At 43.4% G+C, this 17,623-nt stretch overlaps 1 protein-coding gene across 1 annotated transcript in view; it reads left to right on the forward strand.

Annotated features, from left to right (window-relative positions):
* Positions 1-6,556: 6,556 nt before the first annotated feature.
* LOC135195488 (merlin-like) overlaps positions 6,557-17,623 on the forward strand; it is a 35,039-nt gene continuing 23,972 nt past the window's right edge. Inside the window, exons 1-2 of the mRNA XM_064221700.1 lie at positions 6,557-6,815; positions 7,437-7,559. Coding sequence (XP_064077770.1) covers positions 6,591-6,815; positions 7,437-7,559 — 348 coding nt within the window. The 5' untranslated portion in view covers positions 6,557-6,590. The remainder of the gene's footprint in view (positions 6,816-7,436; positions 7,560-17,623) is intronic.

The following is a 17,623-nucleotide window of genomic DNA, read 5'->3' on the forward strand; positions in this document are numbered from 1 at the left end:
CGTGTTATTTTGTCTATTTTATTATTAACCATGGGTCTCAAAGCTAAAGACAAAGCAGTGATAAGAAAAAAACCAGAGAAAATGATTTCGATGGAAGCAAAACATGAAATTATAGCAAAGCATAAAACCTTCCAAAGGCATCACCATTATTTCTAACTACAAACTGATTAAAATAAAAAAAATAAAAATTAGTTTAGCAATGTTATTTTCATTTATTTGTGTTTATTACGTAGTTTATTAGTGTACATACGTAAATAAAAAGAGAACAAATCGTTCCCTGCCACCCCTTCCCTACCTCTCCCCCTGCTGGCCTCATTCGTCATCTTTCGTTGTGGTAAGTAAAATTCCTTTCTTTTTTTTAATTGATTTTCATTAACATTTGATTATCATTTATCACATTGCTATGTTATTTTATCATTATGTGTGTTATTACTCGTTTTATTTGTGTATAAATTGTGTATATTATATGTAATTTAGCTGTGTTTAGGTGTGGTTTCATAACCGCTAGAACGGAATTAATACATATTACATTATTTTAAATGGGAAAAAAAAAATGCTTTGAGATACAACTGACTTTGATATACGACGATGGTAACGGAACAAATTAAAAAATTCGTATGTCAAGGTTCCAGTGTACTGGATAATGTCTCTCTTTGGATACTTCGATTTGCCAAATCTTGAGGGCTACAAGAACAGTTGATTACTATTTACGTATCTATAGACTAATTTAAGTAAACGTATCTTTAAATAGGCTTATATTATTAGTACTCAACAAAACATTTACTGGCATGAGTCAGTAGGCCGTTTTAACGAACGAACACTTCTCTGTCCTTACTCGTAGCGTCGGAAGAACGCCTCTCTCTCTCTCTCTCTCTCTCCTCTCTCTCGTAGTCTCCTCTCTCTCTCTCTCTCTCTCTCTCTCTCATTGTAATCTAACCAGAAACTTCGTTTTTTTTGTTATTATTACTGGAAACAAGCAATGATTTTTTTTTCATTATATGTGCTTTGGACTGTTTATATGTAAACTTTTGCACACCGCAAGTAGTATGTATTTCATTCGCTCGGAAACTAGTTCCGCATATGAGGCGTCACTAAAAAAACATAGAAAAATACGACATAAAAAGTGTCGAAAATCATCATAAACCTCAAAATTTTTGTTGTAATCTAACCAGAAACTTATTTTTATTAATATACTGTGCTAAACTATAAAGGAGTTTTATCATAGTATGAGTTTTTTTTTTAAAAGCGTCGTTAACTCGGAGCGTCGGAAGCGTCAGCGTCGTAACCTAGGAACAAGCGTCGTAAACCCAGGACGGATTTTTCCATTGAATATTTAAGAAAAAGCGTCGTAACCTCGGAACGTCGTAAGCCGGAAACCGTCGTAACCCGGGGACCGCCTGTAATTGTATTCAAATCGCGCTGTGCGCAAACGGTTAAAGGTAACAAGTTACTTTTTTTTCGTTGTAATGGACACTAAATTACAATCATTTTGGTATATAACACATTGTAAACGATAAAGCAACACAGAGAAAATATTATCACAATAACGCATGAATTCGTAACGCGCGGACGTAAACAAATATTTTTTTCAAAAATTCACCATAAATCTACATATTGTCCTAGAGACTTCCAATTTCTTTCAAAATGAAGAAAAATGATTGAATATTATTATACTGTAAGAATATTAGCTTACAAATGCAGTTTTTGACCGAATGTCGAATTTTTTTTATATATATTTTTTATATGCAATTATTTCAGAAATAAGAAAAATAAAAGCTACAACTTTCAAATATTTTTTGTTTTATTCTACATGAAATTGTGCCACATTATCATATATAAAACTATGAAATGCCTAATATGAAACGGAGCAAATATTCCGAGAATGGGACTTCGCATTTCGGAGATTTGTGGCGGAGAATCCGCTCGCGGAGGGAAGGAAAGGTTTTTTTAAATTCACACCATAAATTATTTATTGTGCTAACGACTTCGAATTGTTTCACGATGAAGATAAATGACTGAATATTACTAGACTGTAAGAGTTTTATCTTACAATTGCGTTTTTCGACCATTTCGGTAGATCAAATTTGACCGAACGTGCGGTTTTTTTTTCTATTTATCGGTGATTTATATGCAAAATATTTCAAAAATGAGAAAAGCTATAAACCTTCAACTATTTTTTGTTGTATTATACATGAAATTACACACATTTCATATATTAAAACTTTATGTAACGGCTAATTTAAAATGGTGCAAACATTACCACAATCGCACGTATGATTTTTTTTCGGAAAGAGTTACTGCGTGGAGTTAAAGAAAATGTTATTTTTTTCATAAATTCACCATAAATCGAAATATTTGCTAGGCTTCCAATTTGTTGCAAAATGAAGGCAAAATGCTTGAATATTACTAGAATATAAGCGTTTTAGCTTACAATTGCGTTTTTTGACCATTTCGTAGAGGTCAAAGTTGACGAAGGTTGAAAATTTGTCACATCATTTTTATATGTAAAATATTTCAAATTGATAAAAGCTACAACCATGGGTTGTTTTAGTTGTATTGTGCATGAAATTGCGCACATTTTCATATATAAAACTTTATGTAACGGCTAATTTAAATGGTGCAAACATTACCACAATCGCATGTATGATTTTTTTTCGGAAGAGTTACGCGCGGACATAAGGAAAAAGTTTTTTCATAAATTCACCATAAATCGAATATTGTGCTAGAGACTTCCAATTAGTTGAAAAATTAAGGTAAAATTATTGAATATTACTAAATATAAGAGTTTTTAGCTTACAATTGCGTTTTTCAACCATTTCGGTAGAGTCAAAGTTGACCGAAGGTTGAAATTTTTGGCACTTATCGTTATTTATAGAAAATATCTCAAAACTGATAAAGCTACAATCATGAGTATTTTTTTGTTGTATTCTACATAAAAATGCACACATTTTCATATATAGTACTCCATGTAACGGCTAATTTTAAATGGTAAAAAAACTATGTCAAAGTGACGAAATAATTTCCGAGATGTGTCACCGATACTTTTTAGTGCGGCAAGAAAGAAATTCGCGCCTGCGTAACGATTGTAAACAAAACAACACCTTGATCCGTGAACTCCCAGCATCCCCCAAGGCGCGTGATTCAAGAGTTTTTGGCTGGTAGCCTAAAAGTATTTTTCCGCGAATTTTTAAAAAAACTTTTGTATGTCGACGAAAAATACGTCCATTCGGCACCCGAGAGACAAAAAAATGTCGACATAAAATACGTCCAGTCGGCGTTTAAGGGTTAAGAGGTTCGTTGCACGTCAGTGAGAACCTTCTCGATCGACAATATAACTACTATTGACTTGTATCTAATCTTAGTTGGAAAGAGAGTTGTGGAAACCTGCGAGATGTCTTCGTCATAGATCTCTTCGCAAGATGGAAGACGAACATGCTGCTTCTATAATGCTTCCTTATTCTCGAACCAAGAAAGGTAGCAATATTTGCCATTTTTTAGTTTAAAAGGGGAATAACTTTAGTCTTTTTCCCCTAGATTATACATTCTAATGGTATTAAGATAAATGGGCGTCAAAGGAAGAGAGAATGGTACTTTATGCCTCATTTTGGTCTTAGAGAGATTGGATTCACAGAGGTCACGTTCTTCTCACAGCATGTTTTAGAAGTCTGTTCCAAGAAAGTTTGGATTTTCAATCATCATCTATTATAAATAGACCTTAACAACCTCTCCATCTGAGTCTGTCTCGTTGCAGACTGAACCAGAAAGTGGACATGAATGAGAGGATTTTTCAAGGTGAATGACAATAGTTCCATGGCCCCAGGGACGTAGAAATTGCGCAGATCGTGTTTGATGGAAGAGGAAACTGTCCTCTTCCGATACCTCTGTGAACCACATATAGGTTTTTTCTTCCTTTTCTGAGGGAAGAATCACCTTTGTATTTATCTGCTATCAAAGAGTGCAGTAAAAGGCTATACTCTGTCTATACAAGGAGAATTAGAGATAGCAGAGGATTAAGATCTTCGGATCTTATACGATACCTCAATACGACAAGAGTGGATATCATGTACTTCGAATGGGATCTTTTGTGGCCTCAGATTCCGTGTTCCGACAAGATGGAACTGCTCCTCATCAAACTTCTTTGAGAAATTTTATGAGGGAATTCTTTGTTTTCTCTTGGCCCTAAACTACCAAGAAGACAAGTGAAATTTTTGTGCATTGGAATCTCGCATCAGATTCAATGGAGACTCGGCAATGGGTTCTTGCCAGCATTGTATGTCCTGGCAAAAGAACTAAAACCCCCACTATTCCTGACTCAACGCTTTCAAATAAGCAGCGTTGCCCAGGGCAGGGGTACTTACGTTTTTCACCTACAATTAAGAAGGATGGTTTAAAACGGTTTTGCCTACAAAGTCTTTGGGATGCGATGAGGGCTCGAAATGCTTCCCAGAAGGTATTCAGAGGGATACAATGAAGAGCTAGAAATCAGGAGTCCTTCCAATTTCAGCTTGGAGTCTCCTTCGACTTCCAAGCCCCTTCCCTTCCTTCGGACAAGGATAGGGAAGATTCTGCAACGAGGAACTTCATCAACAAGTAAGAAGAGATCTTGTTAGCAACGGAAGGATTCAAGAAGGATCCTCCTCGGAGGAAGACTCTTATCTCTCGTACTGTTAGATGTCCTATCGTCTAATTGTAGTTTACACAATCACCTCCCCTGGCGGAGAGGCCAAAGCTCAAAGTGGAAAAAATTTCTTCCACCCTTCTCCATCTCCTGAATTAAAACTATTGTGGAGGTCAGGACTTTCGGACAATGTAGCGCCAACCAGGCGCCAAATGCCAAAAACAGGCGTACAAAAAACGCCAGAGGCAGACAGTTTCAAGGAACACTGTCATTGTCTGATGAAGAGAAAGAGGGGGCCTCAACGAGGCGAACAAATCGGTACAGATAAGAGTGTCCGATGTGGACATCGCCAGACATCCTCGAGACTCTACACAAGCTCGAAGCTCCAGCAAGTGGAGAGGAGTCAGCCAGGCGCCAAGCACCAAATAATGCCAGTCTGGAGCCAGGCGCGAAGCTACTTCCAGGACTAAGTGCCAACCAAGCGTCACCGGCGCGAGGCTCCAGCAGGCGCGAGGCGCCAGCAGACGCCCAGCCAGGCTCTAGGCTTCATCCACAAGAAGTATCCATTCAAGAAAGCCTTGGTCTTCCTTGAAACAAGTGTGATCGCTAAAGCACTCCGTGAGTGACTTGATGATTCTTTCAAACAGCTGAGAATTAAAAGCGCATGAAGTACGAGCTTTTATGTATTCTTGTTCTTTCCATAACAATATGTCATCAGGACATATTAGCTGTCACTTTCGGGAGATGCAACTCTGTGTTGACTTCCCATTACACGAAGGAGGTCAAAGTTGACCTACGAGATCCTTCTCTCTTGGTTTATGCGTGTCTAAGGATACGTTGCTGGGATAGGGGAGCCGACACTGATCCTACTAAGTGAGTTAATTTTTATTTTAACATAGTATTTTTTACTTTGGGTTGTTTGAAAGGAGTGGGGATAACTTTTTTCAAAACTACTAAGCACAAACCCTCGTGTTAGGATCAGGTTGATCGGGATCGGTGTTGTGCTCCTTAATTATGCCACTTAGGCATAGGGTATGAAATTGTTCGTGTAAGTTGGATAAGACCCCAGTGAACAATTGGCCATCCAGGTTTCTGTCGAATAAGTGGATTAAGACCCATTGACAGTCCTCACAAGAGCTCTCAACCATAGGTCACATCCTCGCTGAGGCTCTTGAGACGAAGCAGGTTCTTAGCAATAGCTAGGAAGTCAACCCTTTGTCTAAACACATAGGAACCAAGGTTTTATTTATTTATTACCTACAACGTATGTTGTTTACCTGTCTAATCAGTAAATAGCTGTCTCTTACCCTCCGCCAAAGGTGTTAATCAGCTAAGTATATATCTGCCAGGGAAGTTGAATGTATGAAAATGATATTGTTATTGTACAATAAAGTTTCATACATACTTACCTGGCAGATATATATGATAAATGGCCCACCCAGCCTCCCCTCAGGAGACAGGTGGAAGAGAAAATCTGGTTCTAGAAGGTAATGGTTCCTATTCCTGCCACCCAGCGGCGGGATGGTAGATCACCTGACCTACCTACCTGTAGCGTGTGCCGCGAAATTCGAATTTCTGTCGGGGATGACAGAGTTTATAGCTAAGTATATATCTGCCAGGTAAGTATGTTTGAAACTTTATTGTACAATAACAATATCATTTTTTTTTCCAGACTTGGATTCATATTTTTATTTCTCCAGACCTGGATCATATGATAAGTATGAAATCCAATAAAGTGAAGTCTGTAAACTTGAGGTGCCAGCATATGTACTCAACCCAGGTACAGATACAGGGAACGAAAGTTGGTTTCCTTAAAGTATCTACCACATGATTGTTTTGAAATGTTGCTTAAATGAGTCTGTTATTATTGTATGTGTGTTGAGTAACAGCAAGAGTGATTTCAAGAAAGAGAGAAAAAGAGATATGATTATGAGTATAACTTAATCAAAGATGACATTGATTTTCAGTGAGGATGCCACTGAAGGATCTTTTCCGGGGCAAGAGTGCCTCCAAGTCCTTCCCGGTGAAGATCCTGACTTTAGATGCTGAGCTGGAATTTAACTTGCCATGGAAGGCAAATGGACGTGACCTTTTTGACCTTGTTGGTCGAACAATTGGATTACGGGAGACGTGGTATTTTGGCCTACAGTATGAAGATTCAAAGAATTACATAGCTTGGTTAAAAATGGACAAGAGGGTAAGATGTATGGTGAACTGCTTAATTATAAGGTTATATAAAAATAACTATTGTTTTAAAAACACCAAGACCATTAAGTTTTTTGGCCAAAATATGATAATTCTCTCATTGAAGATATTGATTGGGGTTATAGTAGAAAAAATTCCATATTTCTTTCTCCGACAAAATGTACTACTGTATAGAGGTCATTTTAGCCTTATTGATTGGGTAAACTCTGTCACAGGAGCCTTTATTACCACAAAAATAATACATTTGGAAAGTCTTCCCTTTCATTTTTTAACTATATTTTTAATGAGCTGTATGTGACAGAGAAACTGTATGTGGATATAGTACATATATTAACTAATTTATTGTTTACCAATTTTATTAGAGTCCTTGGTTTATTTGATTACTTGATTATTATTAAAAGGTTTGTCATATTCTTTTGCAGTAACTTGGCATGATCAACTGTATATTGCTAAAGGAGTTTGCCGACCCTTAAGTTCTTGAGAGAGATGTTTGTTTAGGTTCAAATTATGACAGACCTTATTTACGAATTGCATAAGGTGTCAGAGTTTTAGTGAGGATCTGTTTACTAGTTTTCAGAATTTTAGAAATTATTTTGGACTTATCTGTTGCCAGGTTCAAGATCAGGATATTCCAAAACAATCACCTGTCCCATTTTGGTTTTTAGCAAAATTTTATCCTGAAGATGTTAGTGAAGAACTTGTGCAAGAAGTAACACAGCATCTATTCTTTTTACAAGTAAGTACAGTCCTGATATTTTTTCATGCTTACCCACCTTCTACTCACCAGTATTGGTAATGAATGAATGGGGTATCCAGATTAATATGACTGCCAGATATTGCTGTCATGGTTGCAGGCCAGATTGTAATTGATTGCATTTGGGGATTCCTACAACTTAGTTTCACTTATGTAATTAATCCTTTGAGTAGATCACATTTTCTGTATTGAATCTGTTGTGGAGTTATAAATCATTATTCTTGTTTTGCCTTTCTTTCTCCATCGTCTTTGTATTTTAGTTTTTCATCTGCAAACATTAGTTTCTTGCTTTTTGGTTTTATGAATAGGACTTACCTGGCAGTTATATATATATATAGCTATAGTCTATCGGTCCGGCAGATTTTTCAAAACTCGCGGCAACCGCCGAGTGTTAGGTGTTCGGTTAGGTGTTTAACAACCCTTACAGGGTGGTACTTGGAATCATTCCCGTTTTCTGTTCCTCAGATCATCTCTGCCAGTTGGACTGACAACATTGTTGCTAGTCCTCCGTCGTGTTTTTCGCTCGCTTCCCTGTGTCGCTGTATTTCTACTGATAATTGGTGACGTATTCTGTGGATTGGCAATCGCTTTTGTGGCTTATTCTCTGGATTATTCTTTTGATTGTTCTTTGGTTACGATGTCTCAGAAGCATTTTCGAGTGTGTGTGAATGAGGAATGTAAGGTGAGATTGCCAAAAGCTTCGGTGGATCCTCACACTGTTTGTTTGGGGTGCAGGGGTTTTGAATGTGCTCTAGATAAAAGGTGTAAAGAATGCGAGGTTTTGGATGAAAAGCAGTGGATGGAGATGAAACGCTGTGTGCGTAGATTAGAATTAGATAAAGTAAGGAGGGCTTCTAAATCTAAATCTAGGTCTGTGAGTGATGTTAGTATAGACCTATCTTATAATCTCTCGACCCCTTTAGAAGTAGAACCTGCTCCTGAGGTAGTAGCTCCTGCTCCTGAGACAGGACCTGTAGCTACTTTGGATGGCCCTCAGTACGTCAGGATGGCGGCTGAGATGAAGGACCTTAAGGAACAACTTGCAGCCTTGATGGAAGGTAAGAGTGCAGGTGAAATTAGTGATAGTGCTTGTGAAAGTGCAGTGGAGGTGGCGACTGATCGATCCTGTCACGCCCCTAGGTCTAGACCTCTACCAAGCTCCCAGGACCAAGGGTGAAGGTATGTCGACAACCATAAGGGGGTGAGAGGAACGTATCCTTGGTCAGCCGTCGCCTCAAGCAGTCCTGTTGCGTTTTCCCAGGCTGCTTATGACTGCCACGGAAAAGGTGGGTCGGACGTGGTAGTGTCTTCTCCGAGCCCCTCTCCAAGACGCAGATGGCAGTATGAGGAGTCGAGGCCGACCAAGAGAAGGTGGATGCGGCAAGCTGATCAGACTCGTAATCACTCTCCCCTTTTGAGTAGATGGAGTAGCCCAGAACCGTTTCCTTCCGACGACGATTAGAAAGCCTCTCCAGCGAAAAGGTCAAAACCTAGAGCAGATGATTCCCCGCAGGACGCATGGAGGGAGGAGAGATCTCCTCTTCCTTCAGGTTACGGAGAACTCTCGAGAGAGCCTTCTCCTGCTTCCAGCATGGCTCGACAGTCTTCTCCTTCGGAACCGCAAGACCCAGCAGCGGTAGCGAAGTCTTTCATGACCGTCATGCAAGACCAACTGGCTTCGCTAGTGAAAGCTTTTAGCCGCCCTCCCCCCCAGTCGGTCGGACGTAAGGACGACAATTTGCCAGTGAAGAGGTCAAGGGATGAAACTCCTGCAGAGGTTTCTGCAGTGGGTAAGAAGGAACGGAGTTCCTCTCCCTTTCGGGACTACAGACAGCACCGTTCACATGATGAGAGGAAGATATGTCACTCTTCACCCAGGGAACCACCCCTCTCTCGGCACCGTGAAGTTCCTGGCTCCGTTCAGGCTTCTTCTCCCAACTCTCGGCGCCGCGATATATCAAGCTCTCATTGCCTCTCCATCCTCTAGACGTAAGGAATTCTCTTCCTCTCGCAGATATAGTGAGTCTTTCGCTCGACACGACGACGTCTTCAGGTCTCCACACCGGGAAGACATCAACTCTCGTTCCCGACAGACCAGCACTCGACAAGACGATTCTAGCACTAGACGACAGGACACATCCAACTCTTTACGTCAGGACGCATCCAGCTCTCGACGTCAGGACGCAACCAGCTCTCGACGTCAGGATGCATCCAGCTCTCGACATCAGGACGCATCCAGCCCTCCACACCAGGACGCATTCAGCTCTCGACGGAAGGACGCATCCAGCACCCGACGCAAGGACGCATCAAGTGCTCGACTTCAGGATTTACCCGTCTCTCGGCGCCAGGACGCATTTGCCTCCCGACGTCAGGACGCTTCCAGTTCGCAACGCCAGGATGCATCCAGTGATCGGCGTTACTCACCTGACGCAGGTGTGCAGCAGGAAGAGACTGATACGTGTGCACACGGGAATTTGGATGAATAAGAAACCTCCGACTTAGTTCCTTCAACTCTAAGGGATAAGGAGTTGGAAGGAATTCTGGATTTAGAAGATATATCGGAGGATGAAGATAAACCTGCTAATGCGGCTGCGGACTATAAGGTTCTCTCTCGCTCCCTCCTTGAGCTGTATGGAGATCAGTTTAAACCGGCTGCTCCTCGTTCTCCTCAGTCGCAGTTCATTAGGAAGAAATCGCAGAAGCAGTCAGCCCTCATCAAGATGAAGCTATCGATTTCAGCAAAGAAGGCTCTGACAAGGATCGATGACTGGCTTAAAGAACGTAGGCAAGCAGTGAAGTCCACCTTCTCGTTTCTTCCAGCTAAGCTTGCCTCTAAGGCGGGCATGTGGTACGAGACTGAAGAAGCTCTTGGCCTGGGAGTACCTGCCTCCTCCCAAGGGGACTTCTCCGGCATAGTAGACTCTTCTAGGAGACATGCCCTCAATTCCGCTAAGGTGATGTGGTCCATGACGGAGCTAGACCACCTCTTCAAAGGAATATTTAGGTCTTTCGAGGTGTTCAGCTTCTTAGACTGGGCTCTTGGTGCTCTGGCCAGGAAAGCAGAACCCATACAAGCCACAGGAATGGAAGACCTAACCAGTATTATGGCCTGTATGGATAAGGCTCTTAGAGATGGAGCAAACGAGATGGCTTCCCTGTTTACTGCGGGGGTTCTGAAGAAGAGGGCTCTGCTATTCTCCTTCACGACCAAAGGGGTTACGGTCGTACAGAAGGTAGAACTCCTATATGCCCCTCTCTCGGAACATCTGTTTCCTCAGTCTCTGGTCAGGGACATTACCCATTCTCTAACGCAGAAGGCTACACAAGATCTTCTGACGCGCTCCGCAAGGAAGGGTCTACCGAGGAATCCGTCATCTTCAAAGAAGGAGGAGAAGAATGTTCTGCAGCCCTTTCGAGGTAGAGCTCCAACCAGGACGAACTTCAGAGGAAGAAGACAGGAGACGGGCGGTAGAGCGAACAGGAGGACGTTCAGAGCCCGCGCTAGGAAGTGAGACACAGGTCCTCCAGACAGCAGTAGGAGCAAGGCTGTCATACTTTTGGCAGGCCTGGAAGAAAAGGGGGGCGGACGCCTGGTCCCTCTCAGTCATCAGGGAGGGTTACAAGATCCCTCTCATGAGAAAGCCGCCACTTTTAAGAACACCAAGAGCCTTAGTGGCTCAATACTCGATCGCTGTGAAACAACGGGCACTCCTAGATCTAGTAGACCAGATGCTGGAAAAGGGAGCGATAGAACCTGTACTGGAACTAGAATCCCCAGGGTTCTACAATCGCCTGTTTCTAGTACCCAAGGCCTCGGGTGGATGGAGACCCGTTCTAGATGTCAGCGCACTGAACGTCTTTGTAGAAAAGACCAAGTTTACCATGGAGACGAATCCGTCTGTGCTGGCAGCGGTCCATCCAGGGGACTGGATGGTGTCTCTGGACTTGCAAGACGCCTACTTTCATATCCCCATCCACCCGACTTCAAGGAAGTTCCTAAGATTCGTAGTTCAGAACAGGTGCTTCCAGTTCAAAGCCCTTTGTATCGGCCTCAGCATGGCCCCTCAAGTTTTCACCAGAGTAATGGCAAACGTGGCTGGATGGCTTCATCAAGAGGGGATAAGAGTATCCCTATACCTGGACGACTGGTTGATAAGGTCCCAGTCGAAGAGCAGGTGTCTGGAGGACTTGCACAAGACGTTTCTGATGACCCTGGAGCTGGGTCTCATCATCAACAAGGAGAAGACCCAGATCGAGCCGAGTCAGAAGATTCTTTATTTGGGGATAGTTCTGGACTCAGCTCTTTTTCAGGCTTTTCCCTCCCAAGAGAGGCAAAACAAGTGCCTCGAGAAGGTGCAGGAATTCTTGGGGAGAGAGAAGTGCTTGGCGAGGGAATGGATGAGTTTGCTGGGCACCCTCTCCTCGCTCGAGCAGTTTGTCTCCCTGGGAAGGTTGCATCTCAGACCTCTGCAACACTTCCTTTCAAGAGTCTGGGACAGGAAGAATCAGGAGGACTCCTTTTCCTTTCCCATTCCAGTGGAGATCAAGGGACATCTGAGTTGGTGGCTGGAGCCGGCGAAGTTGGGAAAAGGAATCTCCCTGTTCAAGAAGAACCCAGACCTAGTGTTGTTCTCAGACGCTTCGGAGTCAGGTTGGGGAGCAACACTGGGGAGCAGGGAGGTCTCAGGCTCTTGGGAAGTGGAACAGAAAGAATGGCACATCAACAGGAAAGAGTTGATGGCCGTTCTGTTAGGATTGAAAGCCTTCAAAGACTCTGTCTTGGGGAGAGTAGTAGAAGTCAGTTCGGACAACACCACGGCCCTGGCTTACATAAAAAAGCAAGGAGGGACTCATTCTCTGTCCCTGTACGAAACAGCAAGAGAGCTCCTTCTGTGGGCAAAGGAGAATGGAGTAGATCTTTTCAAACATCTAACTCACCTGGTAGTTATATATATAGCTTACGTCCCTGATGTCACGGCAGAATTTCAAAACTCGCGGCAATCGCCGATTAGGTAGTCAGGTGCACCACCTGTGCGCCCTCTACCCAGGTACGTAGAACCGTTCCAACTATTCCTCAGATCTTCCCTGCCGCCGCTACGGTGACATCGTTGGAACTTCGCTCACTAGCCCGTGTCTTTTGCAGTATTATTTGGTGAAGTACACTTTGGCTTTGGCTTTCGCTTCAATTGGATTTTGATTTTGGATTTCTCTTGACTTTCGTTTCGATATTGTTGGTTTGACCTTTGCTTGTTTTTTATCTCTTTTTGATTTCTCATCATGACTGATTCTGCTTCAAGTTTGAGAATGTGTGTGAAAGGTTGCAAGACTAGACTTGCTAAATCCTCTATAGATCCTCATTCTATTTGTAGTAAATGCAGAGGAAAAGTTTGTGAGATAGGTGATAGATGTAATGAATGTGTGGGCTTGCCTGAGACTGAATGGATTGAATATTACCGCTATGTACGCAAATTAGAGAAGGATAGGATAAGGAGAGCGAAGAAGACCTTGTCTCGCTCCTCCATAGACAGTCAAGGAATAGATAGTTCTCTATCCCTCGATAATCCTATTGATCCTCCTCCTGTTGTATCATTACCAAATCCAGTTTCAGAAACAGGTAAAAGTCCATCATTACAGGACATGATGACGGCCATTCAAGCCCTTGGTCAACGGGTAGAATCCCTGGCACAAGACAGGGATAAATTATGGTCTAATATGAGAGATATTAAAGTGAATAGTGAAATTAGTGCAAGTGCAGTGGAGGGTGCGGCCGCTCGGACTTGTCGTGCTCCTAGTCCTAGACCTCTTCCAAGCTCACCAACCCCTGTGAGAAGGAAAGTCGACCGACGAAGGGAGGCGAGAGGTTTTAGCTCCCGAGCGGTCGTCCCCTCGAGCGTACCTGTAGACGATACCCGGACGCTCACCCTCGCTATAGGAAAGGCGAGGTTAAAGTGTTTTCTTCATCGTCTGACGACGCAGTACCCAGACAGGGCTGGCGTCAGACTTCGAAATCCAGACCCATTTAAAGAAAATACCAGGACGCCGAGCGTCTTGATACTGGACGCCAGGACGAAAAACGTCAAGAGCGTCCAGGATGTAGTCATTGGAGCAGCCTGGAGCGCTTCCCTTCAAGTTCCGATATTTGCTCTCCTACCAAATTAAGACGTAAGATGTCGCACAGGCGGCCATCGTCTTTGGTAGGAGGCAAGGAAATATCGGAAAGGGGGAAACCTTCGGTGCAAACTGCAACTCCGGATCGTTTCTCTTTCGATTCCGATGCTTGCTCTCCTGCCAAATCAAGACGCAAGATGTCGCACAGGCGGCCGTCGTCTTTGGCAGGAAGTAAGGAAGGATCGGACGAAGGGAGACTTTCGGTGCGTGCTGCAACTCCTGATCGCTCCCCTTTCGTCTCCGATGTTTGCTCTCCTACCAATATAAGACGCAAGATGTCGCACAGGCGGCCGTCATCTTTGGTAGGAGTAAAGGAAGCATCGGACGATTGGATGCCTTCAATGCATGCTCCTGCTCCTCCTTCGGATTGGCATTCTTCAGGCCTTTCATCTCAAGACGAACAGAATGAAGAGAGAGAGACTGACTTTACAGCTTCCCCATTCTGTCCCCAGCAGCAAGAAGCTCCGCAGTTTTCCGTACTGCAAGATTTTAAGCAGAAACTCTCCTCTCTTATGCAGTCATATCAACCTGCTACTCTTACTGATAAACGCCAGGACGAAAAACGTCTTAAAGCACGACGCCAGGACGAAAAACGTCTTGAAGCAAGACGCCAGGACGAAAAACGTCTTGAAGCAAGACGACAGGACGAAAAGCGTCTTGAAGCAAGATGCCAGGACGAAAAACATCTTGAAGCAAGACGTCAGGACGAAAAACGTCTTGAAGCAAGACGCAAGGACAAAAAACATCTTGAAGCAAGATGCCAGGACGAAAAGCGTCATGAGACAGGACGCCAGGCATCAAGGTACTGGACGACAAGACTCCAGGCATCAAGAAACTGGAAAGCATGTCGATCATCAAGATTTCATTTTGGATGCACAAACGAAACATGACATCGCTACATCAGTTATGTCTTAATCAGAAGAAAGGAATGAAGACATCCCCCATTCTCCTTTTGATCAGATGCAAGTAGTTTCTGAGGAAGATAATCAAATCAAACAGATCTACAACCTTCAGCAGATCTTAAAAGGCTTATGAAAGTTTTTGCGGAACTTTTTCCGGAAAGTTTTGTGCCAGCTGCCCCTCGTTCCCCACCTTCAGAGTTCACTCTAGGGAAGGCTTCTAAAGAATCCGACTTTACGAAGATGGTATTATCGCGCTCTTCGAAAACCTTTAAATTAATGAAGGAATGGATGGACTCTTAAGAAAGACCAGGGAAAACCAGCTTTCTCATTTCCTCCGGCCAGATTAGCTTCCAGATCCAGCATCTGGTACGACACTGGAGAAGTACTAGGTTTGGGAGTTCCAGCTTCTTCCCATGGGGACTTCTCTAGTCTTGTGGACTTCTCGTTGGACGGCCATGGGGAAGACGAAAGTGTTTTGGTCTTCCACTGAAATGGACCACCTCCTCAAAGGGATTTTTAGAGCCTTCAAAGTCTTTAACTTCCTAGACTGGACTCTGGGTTCGTTGGGGAAGAAAATGGAAAACTTGAAGTCTACCAAAACGGAAGAACTCGTTCACCTTATGTCATGCATTGACAAAGCGCTTCGAGACGGGTCGAACGAGCTAGCAGCCCTTTTCTCAGCTAGAATCTTAAAGAAAAGGGCCCAATTTTGTTTGTTTCTTTCAAGTGGAGTAACACTCACTCAGAGAGCGGAACTGCTTTTCGCCCCCCTTTCGACTCCTCTTTTTCCGCATAGTTTGGTAAAAGAAGTATCCTCAGCTCTGACCCAAAAAGCGACACAAGATCTGATGACTAAAGCAGCAAGGAGAGTTGTTCCGTCAAGTTTTGCAGGACAGAAACTCAAGAAATCCACTCCTCTACCACGTAGTTCTCGGCCCTTTCGAGGTAGATCCCTCAGGAGAGGGAATGCAAGACCTATTGCAAAAAACTCCAAGAAAAGAGGCCTCAGACGAGGAAGTAATAAAGTCTGACAAAGATCTTCTTCAGACAGTGGTAGGAGCCAGACTCAAAAATTCTCAAAGAAGGATACAAGATCCCTTTCTGGAAAAAACCCCCCTTAGCAGAAAGACCGATCGATCTGTCAGCCAAGTACAGAGAGGAGTCCAAGACTCAAGTGATACAACAAGAGGTTTCTATGCTGCTTCAGAAGGAGGCAATAGAAAGAGTTCGGAACCTGGAATCTCCAGGGTTTTACAATCGATTATTCCTGGTCCCCAAGAACTCGGGTGGATGGAGACCGATTTTGGACGTGAGTTCCCTGAATCTTTTCGTGAAGAAAACAAAATTCACTATGGAGACAACGAAATCAGTTCTTGCTGCAGTCAGACGAGACGACTGGATGGTTTCGTTGGATCTCCAGGATGCTTATTTTCACATCCCGATCCACCCGAACTCCAGAAAGTATCTAAGATTTGTTTACAAGACAGAAACATATCAATTCCGAGCTCTTTGTTTCGGTCTAAATACCGCACCTCAAATTTTCACAAAATTTATGAGCAACGTAGCAGCAATGCTACACAAGAAACGCATCAGAGCCTCATTGTATCTGGACGATTGGCTCCTCAGAGCCCATTCCTACGCCGACTGTCTGGAGAATCTTCAGAAAACAATTCGGTTATCAGAAGACCTAGGCCTTCTGATAAACCACCAGAAATCCCAACTGATCCCAACTGATCCCATCCCAGGAAATCTTGTACTTGGGGATGAGGATTCAGAGTCAGGTTTTTCGGGTTTTTCCGTCCACATTGAGAACGGAACAAGCTTTAGAGAAAATAAGAAACTTCCTAAAGAAACAGAAGTGCTCTGCGAGGGAATGGATGAGTCTGCTGGGGACCCTTTCCTCGCTAGAACAGTTTGTTTCCTTGAGAAGACTGAACCTACGTCCTCTGCAGTTTCATCTAAATCAACATTGGGACAAGAAGAAGACACTAGAGTCAATGTGTATTCCCGTTTCGAACGACATGAAACACTATCTACAGTGGTGGAACGATCCCGTCAAGCTCCAGGAAGGCCTCTCCCTAAAGCAGAGGAACCCAGACCTAGTGTTGTTTTCTGACGCCTCGGACTCGGGCTGGGGGCAACACTGGGGAAGGTAGAAGTCTCGGGCTTCTGGAACAAGGAGCAGGAAAAGTTCCACATCAATCTGAAAGAATTGACTGCAGTTTTCCTAGCTCTCAAGGAATTCGAGAGCGTAGTCCGGAACAAAGTGGTACAGGTCAACTCCGACAACACAACGGTGTTGGCCTACATCAGCAAGCAAGGCGGGACACACTCAGAGTCTCTGTACAGAGCATTAAGAGAACTGCTCCTCTGGACGAAAGGAAAAAACTTGATTCTGGTAACACGCTTCATTCAGGGAGAAAAGAATGTGAGAGCAGACATCCTGATCGAAAAACATAAAGTTGTGACAACAAGAATGGGACTCTCATCAGGAAGTTTGCAAGAGTCTATGGCGAATCTGGGGGCGCCCTTGCATAGATCTCTTCGCAACAGCGCAGACAAGACGGATGGAGACTTACTGTTCTCCAGTCCCAGACCCCCAAGCAATCCACATATGCGTTCCTTCTGAATTGGACACATCTAGACGTGTACGCCTTTCCCCCATTCAAAGTAGTACAAAGAGTGTTGCAAAAGTTTGTGGCTCACGAAGGAACCAGGATGACTAGTGGCACCCTTCTGGCCGACAAGAGAATGGTTCACAGAGGTACTGGAATGGATGGTGGACACCCCAAGAAGCCTTCCGTTAAGAGTTGATCTACTCAAACAGCCCCACTTGGAAAGGTATCACCAAAACCTCCAAGCTCTTCAGCTAACTGCCTTCAGACTATCGAAAACTCACAAGAGCTAGAGGATTTTCGAGGGAGGCAGCTAGTGCAATTGCAAGAGCAAGGAGGTCTTCCACCATTAAGGTATACC

The sequence above is a fragment of the Macrobrachium nipponense genome, chromosome 16, assembly GCF_015104395.2.
Source record: "Macrobrachium nipponense isolate FS-2020 chromosome 16, ASM1510439v2, whole genome shotgun sequence".
Lineage (NCBI taxonomy): Eukaryota > Metazoa > Arthropoda > Malacostraca > Decapoda > Palaemonidae > Macrobrachium > Macrobrachium nipponense.